Consider the following 19212-nt stretch of genomic DNA (forward strand, 5'->3'; position numbering starts at 1 on the left):
AGGAAATAAGTTTGGTCTCCAACGTTACTTAAAGAGGTTTAATTGTTTTCGCAAAGCTGAGTGACGAGCTTGTTTTTTTCCACTGCTCACGTACCTACAGAACAAATAGGAATGATGGAGTTAAATAAAGAAGTTCAGATCAAGCGCTTTGTCAAGTAGCTTAGGGTCATTTATTATAGCTTGTTAATTACTATAATTATTATTATTATAGTTATTATAATAAATGAGATTATAAAAACAGACGTATGAAAAGTGTAGGGAGATGAAGAAGGTGAAGAGCAACAAGTTCTGTAATAACTGGTGAGAAAAACCTCATTCTTCCTCAATGTCAATCCAAGCTTCTCTCTGTCTCTTTTTAGAAAGACAAGCATCGACATTAATATCAATCCAGACTCCCAGAAGACCTTGCTGTCGTACCGGTGCATTGGCACTGCTGAAGGTGGCCCCCCCTCCACTGATCCTGGGTAAGTTTACTCTTTACTCCTTAGCAACAGCCACTCCATCTTTCTTGATCCTTCATGTGATGTCACAATTCTTAACAGTGACCTCCTAATTCTATCACCTTTGGATTTTGTTTGAAAAATCACATTGAATGTTTAGAAAAACACATTACTGCAGCTTTTAGATTCATTAGGGTGAGGGTTTTGGGGTCGGGATGGGCGTTTTGGGGTCGGGGGGGTAATACAGTGTTGTTACTGTCAGTTCTCCATTGACTTAGTTACAGCCTAGACTCTGTAGGATCCAGACGGAGGTCATAGTTCTGGTCCTAATGCTAAGCTAGCGAAACCGCTGTTAACTGCAACTCGTGTGCATCTGGTGGAGAGCACACGCTGCCAGCAGGTTTTCCAGCCTTTCCGGTCCTGTTCCTCCCCAGGCGGAGCACATTGATGACATCAGCTAGTGTGAAAGTAGCCATTAGTTCCACCTCATCACTGTGGGACAAATATAGCAGCGCGGGGCTTTCATCAAACATGGGGGACAGCTGTAGTGAGTGGGTGGGCGAAGAAACCTGGCCAGATGATGATACACATTTTCCTCATCCCTCCTGCTCTCACCTCACCCACTCCCTTGCGACCAAACTGTCACCTCCTGAGAATGATAACACCTTTGGGCTGCAGCATATAGGCACATATGTGCTGCACACACATACACACACACACACACACACACACACAAAGAGGTTAACTAATCTTACATCACACTACGTTCTTTGCACAAAAGCTTGAACCATTTTCGCATGTGAATCAATAAGGTTCAGTGAGTGGTTGAATGACAAGTGGCTGTTTTATAATACCTGTATTATGAACAGCACGGCAGCCACGGCACTCAGCAGCACTGATTCAAAACTGTACAACAGCAGCACAAGGAAAAGAACTTTCTACTGCTCTTCGTCTCCATCACTCATTATTCCTCACCCTGAACCTAGGCTCTTGTTTTCCCTCACCCATTTCTCCCCCTTGTTTACCAGAAGCATAATTTCTACGGCAGATTACAACATTTACGGACTTATCTTATCTCCCTAAGTGGTGTGGGGATTATTTTTGTGGTTGCACGGAAATAATAAACTGGAAGAGATTAAGTTTTCATGGATCGAGGATTTTTTGTATTGAGATTGTCGTATTTTTATTGGCATTACAATACAATTACGTCACACACATCATGTACTGTAGTGATGCAGTACATGATGCGAGTAACCTGCCATACATATAGTTTAGTCTGTGACAACTAAGTTGTTATAACAACTTACCACGTTCCAGCTCTTACTTTTTTTATATTAAACAAAAATAAATTAAGCAATAATAACTAACATCTGTATTATTTTGTATTGAACATTGAACAAAAATATTTTGTTCAAATTTTAGTTCTTATGTTCAGTGCCTTAATCAGTCAAGCTTCAGCTTATGTCTCTGACCTCTTAGGAACTTAGTAGTCCAGAGTCTGCGGTCAAAAGGTCAGAGGCTGTTAGAAGTGCCAAGAACTGGAGCTCTGAGCATCTGGAACACACTAGTGTCCTCTTTACGCAGCCTTCAATCTGTGGAACCGTTTAAAAAACAACTCAAGTCCCTTCTATTGGAACAGCCTATTAATTAGACTTAGTTCAAATGTTTTATATTTCTCTGTTTGAATGTCTCCTCCAAAGTCTTTTCTGTGTTTTAGATTGTTTAATGATTTTTACTTGTACGTGTTTTGTTTGGGTATTTTCTGGGATTTTTATATATATATATATATATATATATATATATTTGCAAACAGAGCTTTATTATAACCTTAATTCTTTAATTTCCCAAAGGGAACTCCTAAGGGATTAATACAGTTCTATCTGTCTATCTATCCATCTATCCAGCCATCCATCCATTTTTATGTGATGGAGTCTTGTAGTGAGTGTTGAGAAGCAGAGGTGATAGTTGGCTGTCTCTTTGTCGACATGTGTCTGTGTCAAAGTTAGGAACATTCTGCATGTTCCCTGTCATGGAAGTGACTGAAGTGGTCAGTTGGTTTCCTGTTATACTGTTATACTCCATAACAAGGGGAAAAATCTCTCCCAGTGAACGCTGAAAAAAGAAAAACCCCTGCATGAATACCTTTAATACAGTTATGACAATTGTGTGGTTACTGAGCGCTGGGGTCAGACCGAACACATGTCCCTGGAATTTAGCTGTCGCTTATTGTGGAATGAAACAGTTCGTAGAGATGAATGTTGAATAATTCATGAGAACAAGCTATTATTGACGGTTAAAGGATGAATATGCAGGAACTGGTGCTGGGAAAAAAAAATCAGCCCATGACAGAAACTTCAGCAGATAATATCAGTGTGCTTAAAATACAAATTTGAAAACATTACCACGCTACTCTTGAATAATTTTAAAATTGCATTGTTGAGGGAAATCAGTGACCTGGTGAATAATAGAACGTGCTTGCCATCATAAGAATACTGGTTTACATAAAATGCATAAGACAAAGTCAGTTGTGTGTACAATATATGAACATATTAATGCTGAAAACATTGATGCGTTAATTGCTCAAATTAATGTGAGAAACGTTATAATGTGTTTAACGCATGGGCAGAGTGATGCGGGCCGCATATCCCAGAATTCCACTGTCCATTCGGTTATCAATGCTCTAATACACAATTATTGGCATGTCATGTGGACACCCTGAGGGAAAAAAAATTAATCCCACCAAAGCATCTCGAGCTTAAATACAATCTCGACTCCCAGCATGCCTTTGTGGAAGCTTAAAGTTGAGGTTAAATGCGCAGCTAGCATCCTAGCAACTGTTAGGTGTATTGCGAGGAACTGTAGAGCAGATAACAGCTTCACCAGATTTCAATGTAGACTTAATTTGATTAATCATGATTTAACGTGATGGGTTACAATAAAAATTAAATGTGATTAATTCACAGCTACCTTTAATTAATTTGTCTTATGTTATGTTTTTTTATCAATGATAACTAGTGCCTATAAATTTTAATTTTAATCTTTATTTCATTTTTCATTTGCAGCATCCGCGCTGACAAATAAACAGCCAGTTCTAACAGCCCATTAAAAAGACTGAGGGCATTACTTTTGACTGAGTGAGTTTTTCTCACACTTGCCAAAAATTTTAGAAACCTGTGACTTGGAAATAGAACTTGAAAACAACCTGCTTTCTGCTTCTTCTTTTTTTTTTTGCCCTTTTTCTAACAAGAGAAGGCAAATCTCTCAGAGGCATGGCTGCATGTCTTTAACCATCCTTAAATAACCGGCTTAAAGATTCCCAATCACAGCAAAAAACATGAGAAATAAAACACAATTGGAGTAGACTCTTCAGCCTTGACATATAAAGACTTGTGAGGGTCTGTTTGCATTTCAGAGCCACCCAGGTGCCTTTTGTTAACCTGTAGTGTACTTGATGCTGAGATGAAGAGGTGTCATATTTGGAGCTACTTAACCATGCACTAGTTTGTTGTGTGTTCAAAGACGTGCTTCAAACGAGCGGGGCTTATTAAGTCAAGTCAAGTTGCCAGGACACCTGTAGATTAGTGATGAAATGATTCCTCTAAAATATTGTTTGTGCCACAAATAGTTCCTCCAGTCGCTGGTGAGACGCCGCTCTCCTCACATCTCTCCTGTTTTGAACATTTAAACATCAAACAAGTGCAGAGGATTGTCTCATGTTAACCACGAAAATCAGAACAAATTTGTGCATTTCTTGATTATCTGTTGCTGTGCGAGGCTGACATCTCAATTAGAATGGGGCTGCTTGTTACCTGTGTCATAAATAATGAAGATGCACCTGTTGCATCCAGTCCAGGTTTGTTGTACGTACACTTCCGTACTGACTTTCATCCCTCCGTACACCAAGCTCATTTCCTGAACGCTGTGTCTTTGTAAATGTTGCAATCTACCTGAAATGTGCCTGTGAAGAGTGGGGGAATAAAACAGGATTAAATATAACCTGCTGATCCCAAAAGGCTCAACAGGTGTCAAGTGCAATAGGCAGAACAGGAGACGGCACCTGACGACAGCTCCAGTGCTCCCCATTGGCACGATTAAAAAGGAAACACGTCCCAGTGAGGCGGAGTGAGGCTCTGAAGATGAGATCAATGGAGCATATTTAAAAGACATTACAGAGTAGTCCTCCTGTCACACTCCTGTAATAAAGTACAGGAATCCAGCCTTGTAGCATACGCTGCTGTCTCCATGACAGTGAGACTCCGGCTCTGCTCCTGAGCCAAGTCTTCATGTGAGGATGAAGGATGACCAGCGGCGTGTCCATCTGTGTGTTACAGTGGACTCTAGGTCGTCTGACCAGACACCGGGCTTTCACCAGTTCTCCGGAAGACGCCGCGGGGAGAGGAGAAGGGAGAATGGAAAGCTGCCGGTCCTGGTGTCCCTCATTCACTTTCTAACTTATTCACATTAAAGAGCGCTCTAATCACTGCGGGGACTTGGCCAATGATGTGCTTATCAAACAGCATATTTCAAAAAGGCATCTTAAAAGGCCCGAGGGCGAAGAGGCAATAAGAGCACATTTGTATGTGGATGAAAGAGAAAAGAGTAGACAGACCTTGCATCAGAATACAGAGGGGGGGGATCATTAGCATCTCCTGTAGAATATGCACAAGCAGAGAGAGAGAGGGGAGAGAGGGATGGGGATGGAGAGCTGAGGGAGAAAGAATAGTTCTTTTTGCCATTTGTCCTTTTTTGCTTCACACAGTTCCCAAAAAGAATAAGAGAACAAATACATTTTTGAACAAAGGCAGGGCTCTTGATGTTGAAACCCATTGGGGCCTTGAGGTGGCTCCACTGTGGTTACTGCGCTGTAGCTACACTCCCATCTCCTATCTCGCTCCTCTCTCTCTGTCTGTGTGTCTCTCGTCCTGAAACAGAACAGGCCCTGTGCTTTGATATGTGACGACCAGACTGGATTCGCAGGATGTGATGAGCAGCACAGTTGTTTCGTAGCCAGACTAAAATTGAAACAGTACGATGACTCAACCAATGACCAGCACAAATAAACACGGACTGGAGGTCATGTGGTCTGCTCTCAAATCTGAAAGTTAAGGCGAAATTTCTATGAAAAAAATTTGCTTCCACATCACTAGAAAGTTATGGTGTATTATTTTTTTTTTTTTTTTTACAAAGATGTGCACACAAACCCTAACAGCTCATCAACCCTAATTTAGAAAGTCAATTTGGGACCAGGAGACCAATTATCCTAATTAATTTTGCCTTTCCCTGCATCACTCGCTTCCACTTGTTAAGATGCGTCCTATTTTAGCTGTGTTTGCATTTGTGTGCGTATTTTGGTTTGTGCGTTTCACAACACAAAATTACGGCAAAGCATTGAGTGAAAAACCTTAGCAGGGCTCCTGTCTGCATGGGCTAAAATACCGAGCGGTTTTATTTTTGCACTCAAACATGTCGCAAGAATTCCTTGCCTAGGGAACAGTAACAGATGAATAATGATTATGCGACGAAGCTGTTATTATATTCTGCTTAAAAAACCAAAAAGAAACAGCGTTTAAACCTTCAGGGCCAGTCTGTTCAGCTGCATCCGTGCAACAATTCAGCCTAACCTGCACGGATTATTGCCCAATTGTGTGTTACAGCTCATTCACTAGGAGGTGACAGCACCTCACCGCACACATTTATGGAAAAGAGGGTAATTAGGGTGTGATGGATTTCACCAGCACGCTGTGAAAATAACCAGGTGCATGTCTAAGAACCATCGGCTTGAACGATCCTTCTAGAAATGTTCTCTCCTACAGCGTCCACAAGAGAACAAATACATTTGCTCCTTTGGTTTAAGGGTGTAATGGTTAAAAGGACGGCCACTCGGCAGTGACGACCAGTGTGTATCACACAATCCAAAATGAATAAAATAGGAATATAGACGAGCCTAGAATCTTCAAGAGCATGTAGAAGCCAGATAAGGATTTTTCATTTCTGGTGTCTATAGGCATGAGACATGCTAAAGTGTTATCATTATTACAGGCTTCTGTGGCAGCGCGGTGATTAAAATTGGAGCGATTTCATTAGATTATACTTCACATTAAAGGACAGCTCTCTGTGATGTAAAAGCCAAGTTCAAATCTGTTAATAATCTGTGTGCAATTATGAGATAATAAAATCCGATGTTCATGTGCGATGGCTCTTCACGGCTACGCCAGGGAGGAAAGTGCTGCAGTGTCAGAAACACACACACACGCTCAAGTACGAAAACAGATATGTACATATATATTTATATTTTTATTTATATTTCATTTTTGGGAGGATATCTTGTACACCAAATATCCCACTGGCAGTTAAGCGCATTCAATGTGTTTAGAAGCCAGAAACAGTCACTTGTTTAAACAAACACAAATACAAAATAAGATAACCACAAAATAATGAACTGCATGTATATAACATACAAAAGAATCCCATGCCTACTCAGTAGGTAACTTCAACATTCCAGCTCTCGAAGATGTGGATATTTACATTTCAGTTTTACAAAAATAGACTTTATACTCTTTCTCCTTCTTCTTTTTTTTTTTTTTTTTGTTTGCTTACATTCTAATGAAATGAAGCGGTGCCCTCAGAGCATGTCCCTTGTCCTCCCTCTAAGCATGACTTACATTCTGTAACAAAAATATTCCCTCTTCCTAAGGCGAGATGCAGCGCATCCTCTCTCCCTCCCTCGCTTGCTCGCTTGCTCGCAGCCGAGTCACAACACCAGCAAGGCTTCACGAAAGGCACCAAATAACGGGAGCATTTGTTTTGTTTTATGTGGTGGTTTTTTGTTAAACTTTTTTTTTTCTTTTCTCTGTTTTTCCATATAACTGGTCGATATGTCACATGTGAGAAAGAGAGAAAGGGATAGTACCGGAGAATGATATTTACAAACAGAAAGTAACATCACTCTTACTCATGCTTGAATACTTAAGTGCTTTTTTTTTCTCCAAACAATGTCAAAACGTATCACAGCATCATCACGACATAATAGAGAAAGAATGTAGAAAATATGGCCCTGCTCACTTCAAATAATACAATGCAAATATGCAAATCATTTTTCACATCAGTGGTACCGAGGAATGATAAAAACAAAACATGGCACATGTACAATATACATTTACGTAGCTTATGTATATTATTCAATGTCTTTTGAACTGTTTGAGTGCCTGCGAGGACGACCGTGCCTGAGCACCACAACTGCTGCCGATCTGTTTGTTCCTTGGTGGAGTCCCGTATGCATTTGAAGTTCTCTAGTTCTTTTACAGAGCCAAAAAAAAATTATCCCTTTTTGACTTTTAATGTCTTTGCCCAGTCCTTGACATCAGTCTTTTTCTCCCTTTCAGGTAAATCTCAAGGTTTGCCTAACACTGCACAGGGAGCAGAGAGAAAAGTGCTTTCTGCAGGGGGAAACAAAGTCTTTTGATGCTGATTTCTTTTCCCCCTCTCAAAGAACCCTAAGGAAGAGAGGAGGTGCAGAAGGTCTGAAAAAGTTTTTTTTTCTCTCTTTGCTCTTCCTTAGCAGATTTCGATTGTCCTTGGAGACAGCGTGGTCTGCATGTCTGATAGGGGGGTGGGTATAGGGGAGTTATAGATGTTGGAAGCGACTGAGGAGGGGAACGAGGAAGCGACCTGGGACTGGAAAGTGCTGGACATGGACACTGAGGGGTAGGTGGTAGCTATGGACGGAGAGGGGTAAGATGTGTGGACAGGAGAGGAGTAGCACGAGGTGACTGGAGATGGGTAAGAAGACACTGGAGAGGGGTAGGAGGCCATGGGAGAGGGGTAGCTGGAGGGAGTGGAGGCAGCTTGTACTGATGCTGCTGTCACCACGGCTGCAGCTCCCGCCTTCTCTGCCTTCTTTTCCTTCTGCCGCAGGTGGATCTTTGTGTGCCTCTTCCTCTCGTCGCTGCGGGCGAACTTACGTCCGCAGATCTCACAGGCGAACGGCTTCTCACCGGTGTGAGTGCGAATGTGCGTTGTCAAGTGGTCGCTGCGGCTGAAGTTGCGCATGCAGATACGACACTGGAAGGGTTTCTGACCTGTGTGGATGCGAATATGACGTGTCAGCTCATCAGAGCGGGAGAAGCGTCGGTCGCAGGTCTCCACAGGGCAGGCGTAGGGTCGCTCGTGTGGGGGCGTCTTGCTCGGCCTGGGGGGGTATTTGCGCATGCGGCTGGGTTTAATCAGCTGAGACTGGTACACGCTCTTTAAGTCCTGGGAACCAGTCTGGGTGGCGAAGGCCTTAATGGTGGACAGAGGGGTGAGGGAGGGTTGGCTGGATTGACTCTGGAAGGGCTTCTGGTCGGGAGGCACCAGGCTGATCTCCCCCTGCTGCTGAGGAAACAGGTAGTCTGGAATCATGGGCACAGGGAAGCTTGTGGTGGTCTTCCCGTTTGGGTAGGCGGGAGGAGGGTACTGCACTGCTCCACCTGCACCGAATGCCTGGCTCTGATCTGGGAAGATGTCAGAGTTAGGACTGGAGTAAGTTGGGGCAGCTGAGTAAATGGGGTTGGGCTCGCTGTGGTGAATGGAGGAACTGAGGCTGGAGGTCTGAGATGCAGAAGAGGTAGAAGAGGTGGACGAGGACGACGCTGACGAAGAGGAGGAAGAAGTTGTTTGCGAGGCAATGGAGGAAGTGCTGGAGCTGGGGGCAACATTGCCCATCAGGCCGGTGAAAAGACCCAAGATTGGCTCTGCCCACAGGCTGTTGCTGCAGGTGGTGGCGGGCTCCAGGGTGAAACGGCCTGTGTAGGAGATAGGGGGCAGCCTCTGGGTGGAGTAGGTCTGCTCGGACACGGGTTTGTCATTGTTGAAGGAGATATCAGGTAGCGTATCTGCAGGAAGCACATAGAGAAGAGAGACATTAATCAACCTGTCAATGTTCAGGGAGAGAGGGGGGGATTCCTGCTACAGCTGTGGGCAGTGTGTCACCCCTCTCTGCTCTAACAGATCCCGGCACAGATACCCACGTTTTGTAACCCCCTCAAACTGCACTCTTTTCCTCTCAACTCTGAAACTTTTAAACCTCAACCTGGGCACTGCAAGCTTCCTGCGTTTCCCTTTTTCTCACTCTCTCTCCTTTTTTTTCCCACTCCTTCGGTCTTCTCTTCCTCTCTTGCGCACATTCGCAAGCGCACATTCTTGAAGCCCATCACTGAGCCTGAGGCAATTGATTACTGAAACTGCAGTTCAGCTGGTTTTAGGAATGCAATTTGAATTGAGCTGAAGGAGTGTCTGGAGGCATGTGGTGACTGAGTGGTTTATACAAGCAGCGAGTGTCAAGGACAGTGAACGATCAATATACGAATCAGGTCAAATTTTATTGTGTTTGGTCAAATTATTTTCATGTTTAATTTATTACTGTTAATAGATTAAATATATTGGAACTGCCAAAATATAAAAGTATATTAATGCAGATCATCATTTTCTCTTCTTTTGTGCAACTCAGCAGATGTAAGGCTTAGTTAAAAAAAAAGATAAGGAAAAAAAACCGCTGTCTTACCTCCAGTAAGGTGGTCATACTGATCTCCTGGCTCCCCGGAGCCAAAGCCAGCACCTTCGGGTGCGGAGGCAGGGAGGAAGGGTGTCCCTGCAGTCAGCATCATCACCTCCTCCAGCTTAGGATAGTTATCCATGGGGGAGTGAGGGAAGCTCAGAGGCTCTGAGATCTGCAGGGTTGGGAGGATCATCTCAGTCTTGGCTGCAGCCATCCTCTGCTGGAGCTACAGTGCTGAGGCTGCGCTGGAAGGAGCTGAAGAGAGCAGGCAGGCTGGGTATAGAGCTGCGCCTCGCAGGTGGAGTGTGGGAATCACACTCCGCTTCGCTCTTCTGCAGATGTCGAGGAAGATGCTCGCTCCTTTGACTCTGCTGCTCCAGTAACTCCTGTTGTTTCCAGTCTTGTCTTTCGGAGATGAGTAAAGATCCACTTGTCTTTTTCATAAAAAAATCAAAAGTGTCCCTTTGCACTCATTCCCTAACATTCATGAAAATTAATCATAAAGATTAATCTTCTTCTTTTTTATATTAAAAAAGAAATCTCATCCAATCAGGTTCTGACCTTCTTGGATAGAGTTTGTTTTGAATTGACTTTGTAACTTTTGGTTGTGATATTTCTCTGTCAGGGAAGTGAGTGTCTTTCTATGTCTGTCTCTGCTCTAGTTGCTTTATGGCTCTCAGGGCTCTCTCTGAGCTGAGAGGTTTCCCCGCTCGATTTATACCCTCTTGCCGTGACGTAGATATCCATATTTGGAGAGGAGGAAGCCCATATTTAGACACTGCAGTGGAGGACACATGACGCTGGGCAGGGAGAGAGAGAGACGGAGCGAGACTTTATATTAAACCGTAGCAGTAAATTGCGCAGGCTACAGTGCTCTACCTCTGTCCAGAATCAATGTGTCTCCATGGCAGAGCAGGGCAGTGAGACAGCGGTGTAATTTTCGCCTTCTCTCGCTCGCTCCGTACATTTAATTCGGGTTTCCCATCTGTGCAGCAGGCTGCGCTGCTGCCGGAAAGCTGCGCTCCGCCGTGCCTTATAAGGTCGTGACTACATAAGGACCTATTCCGGTGGGTTTCCATTTCCCTGTCCTTCCCTGCCCTTATTTGGAGTTTCCTGAAGCAGCGCTGATCGCTGAGCGCTTGGCAGTGAATGAGAGACAAATCATGTCCAGCGCTCAAACAGCACAAACCCGCTGCTCCCCGTGTGTGTCTGTGTGTGTGTGTGTGTCTGTGTGTGTGTGTGTGTCTGTGTGTGTGTGCGCGTGTGTGTCTGTGTGTGTGTGTGTGTCTGTGTGTGTGTGTGTGTCTGTGTGTGTGTGTGTGTCTGTGTGTGTGTGTGTGTGTGGGTGTGTGTGTGTGTGTGGGTGTGTGTGTGTGTGTGGGTGTGTGTGTGTGTGTGGGTGTGTGTGTGTGTGTGTGTGCGCCAGTGAAGGCGCGCAGCCATTACACTCAGGGCCGAGTCAAAGTGTTTTCTTCTCTGACAGAGCATATGTTTTTTAAACCACAAATGCAACCATCATAAGTCTGTGACAAAGTAACACGTGACAGGACTTTAAAGAGTTGTTTAATTTTTATTTTAAGTAGAATTATGCAGGAAGTTATTTATTTAAAAACATTAATATACTATTTAGGATTAATGCACTGTGTCTGAGTGGTCAATGCTCTTGCCTTACAATTGAAAAATCACTGGTTTGATCCCCAGTGTTTGCCACTGAGTTTAAATATTATTTTTGTGTGTTCATAGTATTTCTCCAGGTAGTACAGTCCACCAGCAGGATTAGGGCAAATGACTGGTGACCTGTCCAGGGTGTAGCTCACCCTCACCGAGTGATTGTTTGGATTTCCTCCAGCCAACCCTCTGAAAAGTATACGAAATGTGATGGTGGAGGAATTAATGTTCTGAAGATTCATAGACTTAGTTCTTATTAGTGCTTTACAAATGACAGGAGTGTACCAAGGTGAAATATATAATAATTTTGGCAGCAATGGACCCAGTAGGTGGCAATAATGGAAGTTTAAGGATGTAGTTGAGTTATTATCAACGGACAGAGAAAGAAACAAGACAGTGGGCTTTTGTACTGCCCCTTTACAGCATTTAAATTTCTAATTTGAGCTTTTCTAAAGAATGTTCTTTCAAAAAAAAGAATGTTTTTTATTACGTCTTCCAGTCCAGCAGTTTACAATAAAATAATGCACTCAAAACTTTCTGAAAATATGCTCTAAATTATTATTACTAGAAAAATACAACAGTAGCAGAAAATAATGGGATTCAAGAATTTATTTTTTTATTCTACTGTATGAAATCAACACTTGTTGATGTCTCTTCACTTTACCTGGATCATCACAATGTGATGTTTATTGTCAGAAAATAGTGATTCAGCACTTTAAGTATTATTGCGTCCATTTGTCTAGACTCCAGTTGGCCGCTGAGCCGACAAACAGATGCTTCACATCACTTAACCATGGTGCTGGAAATGATCCAATATCAACCAGAAAAAAATGTGAATCCCTGTTTTTATTTTTTATCAGAGAGCCCTGGTGAGGAGGAGAAGATCAGGCCTTGTCCCTTATTCATAAAATAGTTAATGATGGAGTTTTTTTGGCTTCTAAAAAAAACGTATATGAAAAAAAGCAACTAAACTTTTCCTCTGATTTAATTTAGTAAATTTTTGGCCAAGTTGTTGAGCGAGTTGAGCGACCGAGTGTTTGTGCTTGCAGTCAATTTTTCAGTCTGTCTCAAGTGCTTTTCCAAGAAAGCACTGTCAGTGTTGATGATGTGCCAATAACTCATACAACCACGACCCAGAACATTAACACTCAAACAACCACTAACCAAGTTATTAAGTTGACCTGAAATGAAAGGTATGACGGAGGGTTACATGTATTTATAATATTATAAATACATGTACAGTACCTTTCTTACCTTTCAGTTTCTAAGAGTACGTGTTTTGTAAGTTGTGATGATTTGTCAAAAAGAAGTCAGTTCACAGGGAAAAAAATAGGGAAATGGGGGCTGGGTCTTTTTGTCCCATGGTGCTAAATAAGCCAGGACCGCCACTGACAGCAGTGATCAAAGTCTAGGAGGCGATGAGATTAAAAATGTACGACCGTGCAAACTCCTGCTGGCTCCCGGGTTCCAAACTTCTTAAATTAACTTTCCGCACTTCTCCTGGCTGTGTCAGTGATTAATGAGAGCACAGAGCCGCGGATGCTGACAAAGTGCGAGCCGATCCGTCTAATTGAGGGGTGTCCCCAGCTCAATATTCGGGGGATCTCTGTGCCACTCAGCGGCCTAATGGGCCGCATTAACAAGGCCGCGCACAGCTGCGCAACGCCGATGTTCTCTCTGGCTGAACCAGTGGCCGCCGGTGCGCTAGCACTGCTCCGTGGATGCTGACTGGAAATCAATGTGTTTCCCCTCGGTGCTGAACGGATCTATAGGCAAGCAGGCTCATTGGGAAACATCGAAGGCACGCAGGACATTGAGGGAGAGAGGAGAGAGGGAGACAGAGTTAAAAGAGATAGATGGGGGGAGAGAGAGCAGGTGAAACTCGAGGTCTCCTGACTTTAGTTATGTATTGTATGTATTTTAATAGTAACTAAACTAAAACAGTAACCTTTGCCCTTTGACTGCAGGGAGTAGTTAGCACTCCTGCTGGTTGTTAAAAATGTTTCCTTCAGGATGTGTAATTGTTCCCCCCTAAACTGACCACATATGTGCGTTTCAGGTGTATGTGGCCTAAGATGGAGGGGCATGTGGACTGTCCAGTGTAACCCCACCCTCTTCAAAGATTGGACCCAGGGATGATAACAACACTAAGAAGGACTAGAATTGGAACCACCTTAATCCATGTTTGGGTCCCAAACCACCCGTTGAGAAACACCAGAGAAAGACCTGAGGTTGGTTTTAATGTCTGTGTCGAATTGTTTTTCTTCTTACAGGCTTTTCCCATTCAGCCTGTGGCAAACCTCTCTCTGTTTACCCCCATTAGACTGATAGAAAAATTCTGTCATATATTATGGATGATCTGGAGCACAGGCACCTTCACAAAATCCAAATAAGCCTGAAGTCGCGGGCTCAGCTGGAGAATGTGTAATTCAGTTTATTCATACAATAAGATACATATAAATGATCCAATCTCATCACCTTTCCAGGCGTGTGGCACAGCACAGCGGTGTTGGACATATTACAGGGTGTAACGACGGGGACACTTTCAGAAGTTGTTGAATTTGTCTTTTTCTTCTTCACAAACTCAAATGTCACTTCTGTGTTGCCTTTAAAAAACAAAGCATCAAACAAGTCGACGGCAGTCTGTGATGATAGGGCGTATCATAACTGTGCTGATGTGGTGACACCAAATCCAAACCCCTGTCTGCATCCACTGCTGCTGTCATGCATCAGTTACTGTGGTCGATAAATTTGTGGCAAAGCAAAGAAGAACGAGCAGAGGGAGCGTGTGAGAGAACTCATCATTTGATGACAGTGTAATAAAATCAGGTTAGGGAAAACTCTCAGAAAAGTAATAAAGTAATAAAGATGATAAACAGTTCTCTGTGGCTGTTTGGGCCCTGCTTTCACGCTGATGCATGGAGGCGGTGGGAGCCGGATGCTTTAAGGGTAGGGGAAGGAGAATTAGTGTGTGTGTGTGCGCGCAGCACACTGTTCTGTGTTTGTGTGTGTGTGCATACACTCGGGTCAGGCAACTCATTCTCGGTGTGCTCCCTGGTGCTGCCTACTCACAGCAGTCAGAGGAGTCCTCGCCTGATCAAACTCCAGCACAATGCCAGACTGGGAGAACGACAGGCTCTCCCAGTACCTACGCAGCTGCCACGCCCCAGCTTTCTCTCACACACACACACACACTCGAGTACACGCACAAGCGCTAGTTAATATTTAATCATGCTCCAATCTGTCACGCAGTGAAGTGGCTGATTTAGATGGGGAAGCCAAAAAGTGTGAGGAGGAGGAGGAAGAGAGAGAGAGGAGGAGATGGAACAATGATATTAAACGAGAGATAGAAGCGGAGATTGAAAGAAATGTATAGAAAGGGAATAGAAGGAGGTAGGTTGCAGAAGTGACACGGAGAAGGCGAGAAGGAAGGGTGAGGGTGAGAGGGAAAAATAGAAAGTGGAAAGACCAAGAGTGAATCCTCACACCCACGTGCTGTACGTAGGAGCCAGTACCAGCTTTGTGCTGGCATTTCTCTGCACTGGGTGCCAAGCAGTCATGGAGACAGGGAAGCAGGCAGACGGAGACGTACCTTCTCCTCCGCCACACCTCTTCACCTCCTTGGCTGTCCACACCATCCGGTGATGCAATCCCTCACCATTAGCATACAGGTGGGCAGAGCCTATGATGGGCAGGCCAAGATTAGACGGTGGATGCTGACAGTTACCAAAGCCCGGGTGTTACATAATGTGGCACAGGATACAGGGATGGAGGGATGATAATAACATGACAGAGCTAGAGAAAGAGGGAAGACAATGCAGGTTATTTTGAAGCACAGAATGCAGCTGCCAAGTGGGATGCGGTGAGAGTGGTGGTGGTGCTGGGGGGGTGAGCGGTGGATTTTGAGATCTTACAAAATTAAATTTGCCCTGGAAGCGTTGAGGCCTGTACGACGCACAAGGAGTGTTTGTAATTAAATGTAAGAAGAGCAGAGGGCTGACGATCCCGGCCAGAGTGACAGGCTGAATATTAGCCCTTTGTCAGAGAGTGATGGGGCAGAGAACATGAGAGGATAAATGTCATCTTCCTCCAAGCTTTGTTGGTGAGTTCAGCAGAAGTATGCGGCCTGACCTTTTTACATGCAGAGTGAGATGTGTTTGGGGAAAGTCAAACTGGCACGACAGTGGTGGGGGTGAAAAAAAATCCATAGGAAACGTTGGGGAACCTGGCGGGGTAAAGGGGTCACAGAGAACCTCTGGACTAATTGGCATGCAGAGAAAAGCCAGATAAATCTAATGGGATCCTGGAAACTGACATCGATGAAGATATCCATTGGTGTGACAGTTGAAATACTAACTCTTAGAATAAGTGTTCCAGTCGTCATAACCCTGGGTTCACCTAATGAAATCTCTGTGGTATCACTTCAGGGCCTGGCAGTGGGTGGGCCTGATGTCTGTGACTGTAAGTGACTCAAAAAGCATTAGTAAAGCTGCAGAACTTCACACTCCTATAACTTAGAGTACAGTACTGGATATCCAACAGGGAATACCAGGATGTGGATTTCAGAATCTGTGGCTTTGTCCGTTTTCTATATATGGTCTATTGGTTGGCTGGACAATTGACAAATGACCTAAGGCAGAGCCAGAAAATCACTATGTTGAGTAACTTTTTGGCTGAAATGTTGTTCCATATTTTGCAGTGCAACAGATGTCATATATTTGCTGCTGCCGTGTAGGTCAGGTGACCAGTTTTACTATGTGGGTTCTGTCTGCGCCAGGATATTTCCATTACTAAATTATATGTCGCTTTTTGGTAATTTAACAGAACTTGGCATCGCATTTAAAGTGTTTTGGGAAAAAAAACCAATATGTGTATTTTATTGTTGGAATTATTATTCAGTGTAATAAGTCATGCTGCTTTGGGCAGACAAATGTTGCTTCTCCCATGAACATGTGACCATTAGGGCTGTCACTCTCCAGCCTCCCCGGCAACTCTTAGCCACCATCGTTCATATATGTACAGTAGTCTGTGGGTGACGCAACCTGAGCCTGAGGAACCATGATCCTCTGCTGCTGCGGTGAAAATTTCAAAAGTGAATGCTCTGGGTGATCTCTGTTCAGAGAAGTCCAGGAATGCAATTGTGGAATGCTGATCTTGTTTAAGCAGTATGTAATTATGCTCTGGGTAGGTTCATAAGTTTTCTTTCACAGCAGAGCTGACCCAGTAAAGCTGCAGGCACTGGTGATGTTGGGAAACCAAACTGCTGACACTTAGCAGTCACTGTAGCCATCCCTCCCTGTTCTGTTCCCACCGCAGGCTATGCAGTACGGCTGGTATTAGTGTATCACACAGAAACAGGAGCCTGGCATTGAATAGCCACTCTATCTGCTTATCTGGCTGTTGTTGCCTCCTGAAGGTGGTAGGTGACGAGGAGACAATTACTGAACACGCCACAAAGCCCAACCCAAAGCGACCCTGCTCTGTCCCTGAGGACGTGTGACTCACTGAGCCCCCGGACTGTTTGTTTGATGCTTGTGACAAAGGACCTGACCTCTGACCTTTTAGCTCTCCATGAGTCATCTGTAGCGCTTTGAAAAGTGGGGCTTCCCCTACACCAGGCTGCAGTCGCAGTGCAGCAGTTGGTAACATTTAAAGGTTGCCACAAAGCACTTTTCTGTGTTTGTCTGGTTTGTCTGTGGGCGTCAACTGACAACATGCTGACAAAACTGATGTTTTTCAGGTCATGCTAGTGCGCCTAGTGTACCACAATTCGAATATGATAAGTTCATTTAATAAACAGTCTGAGGGATAATTCGTTACCTTAGTAATTGTTGTTTATTTTAGTTTGTTTAAGTAGTTCACCTGTTGTGCTGTGACTCAAAGAACATACTTGGTATGGTACGTACGGTTAATTCATTTGTGAAAATTATCAGACATTTTGAAAGTAACTAGTGACGTGTTCTTCAGATCACCGTTATGATGCACAGTATTTACTGAAATCCACCAACTCTGTCGAGGTAAATTCTTTTTGACTGTTCAATTTTCTTCTTGACATTTCTCAACATTAATAACATCCTTTGGATTAGTCACAATTTCCAATAAACATACCAATTTATCTTCTTTTATGTTTAAGAATATTTATCTGCATTACTCAAGATTAAGTGTTATTAATTAATTGTAGATTGATTATGATAATTGTGACCCAGAGCTAAAAAAGAGTATTATTTAATTTTTTTTAAATTAATTTCTTTACTCAGGGTTAATGTTAAAGTACCGTATGACACCGGAATCGAAACCCCCCCCCCAAAAAAAACAACCTAAATCCAGCTAACTACAATCTTAGAAACTGTTCCTTTCATTTAAAGTTACTAGTAAATCAGCCTTATTCTCACACACCTAAGAACAAACTCATATTAATTTAGCTTTCAACCCGTCTGGATGTTGCACCTTATTGCACCAGGGCAGAGCTTTGTATTTTCTCATGGGCTGAGCCGACTAAATCCAACTGTTCTTTACAACACCGACGTTCATACGAGCGCAGACCGAGGCGGCGTGAAACCAAGAGTGACGGAGGCACAGAGTTGTGGCATCAGCATCCAGACTGAGCAACAACTGTCCCGCAGTCTTTAGCAAACACGTTAAGGCGTGACTCATGACATGGCAGACATGCCCTGGCAGACAGAAAACGTCCCATATCATAGACGTGCTTTTTATTTTAAGGCCGGAATTCAAACTTTGCTTTGGTCCACAGTCAGGTGGAGTCCTGCCAGTCCACACGTGTTTATGTGGGGGAGCAGCTTTACGCACTATGGGTTTGTTATTACATCAGACAGTCCTGCTGTCACCCCTACTCACTCCCAGGCCCCTGGTGTTTATTGAGAGAATGGCAAGAAATAGGATATAGTTTGGTTTTATTCTCTTTCCTCTGCGAAGAAAGAAGTATAAACACACCGTCCTGAGCTACTGAAAATTTAGTAAACTTACCCTGAAATCACCCGGTCTTTCAAAGGATGACCTGTCCAAACCTGGGGTTGTACAAACAGACAGATGCGCACACACACATATATAGATATACATATACATACACATACATCAGGCACAAACCTTTAAGTTGTTCCCAGGAGTTTATTTGAGTTTTGAGTCAGATCAAAAGTTGCCAGGACAAATAATCTCCTCGGGGTCTGCTGGCCAGAGCTGTTTCCAATAACTCTGCAAAGTGAAAATGACAGTCAGTGTGAGACACATGTGTTCAGGTGAAAGTTATTTGTTTGAGAGGTGAGAGGCGTGTTGATAAAAACGGCAAGGAACGATACAGAGGCAGATGAAGTGATGGAAAAGTCGAGCTCAGAAGTCAAAAGAGGCAGAGAGCGAAAGGGAAAGTGACTTTGGCTGGGTTGTTGACAGGTGGGCCTGGGGGCAGGTATGACAGGCAGGCTGACTCAGGTAAGCCCACCTTCCCCCAACGCTCCCCTGCCCTCCCCTCTGCCCCAGCTGGAGACTGCCAGTGTAAGGATAGCCTACAGGGATGAGCAGACAGGTCTCCATCAGAAAAGCCCTACAACTCTTTAC

The 19212-nt window shown here is 43.8% G+C and overlaps 1 protein-coding gene and 1 long non-coding RNA gene across 6 annotated transcripts in view; one reads left to right on the forward strand and one right to left on the reverse strand.

Moving 5' to 3' along the window:
- Positions 1-19212, forward strand: part of LOC103391198 (uncharacterized) — a 68165-nt gene that overhangs the window by 19216 nt on the left and 29737 nt on the right. For all 5 annotated transcript variants that reach the window (XR_003051914.1, XR_003051915.1, XR_003051913.1 and 2 more), the window contains 2 exons: positions 360-464; positions 13703-13874. This is a non-coding gene — a long non-coding RNA (uncharacterized LOC103391198). The remainder of the gene's footprint in view (positions 1-359; positions 465-13702; positions 13875-19212) is intronic.
- Positions 6722-10679, reverse strand: egr1 (early growth response 1). Its single transcript, XM_008327371.3, has 2 exons — positions 9982-10679; positions 6722-9313 (listed from the first exon to the last, which is right to left on the reverse strand). Exons 1-2 carry the CDS (start codon positions 10187-10189, stop codon positions 7995-7997), a joined length of 1527 nt encoding a protein of 508 aa, XP_008325593.1. The 5' UTR covers positions 10190-10679; the 3' UTR covers positions 6722-7994.

This window comes from Cynoglossus semilaevis, chromosome 15, assembly GCF_000523025.1.
Source record: "Cynoglossus semilaevis isolate Cse_v1.0 chromosome 15, Cse_v1.0, whole genome shotgun sequence".
Taxonomy (NCBI): Eukaryota; Metazoa; Chordata; class Actinopteri; order Pleuronectiformes; family Cynoglossidae; genus Cynoglossus; species Cynoglossus semilaevis.

Coding starts and splice junctions, on each gene's coding strand:
- egr1 (XM_008327371.3), bottom strand. CDS start 10,189: ATGGCTGCAGCCAAGACTGAGATGATCCTCCCAACCCTGCAGATCTCA. Junction 9,314..9,981: donor GTATGACCACCTTACTGGAG/GTAAGACAGCGG, acceptor TGCTTCCTGCAG/ATACGCTACCTGATATCTCC.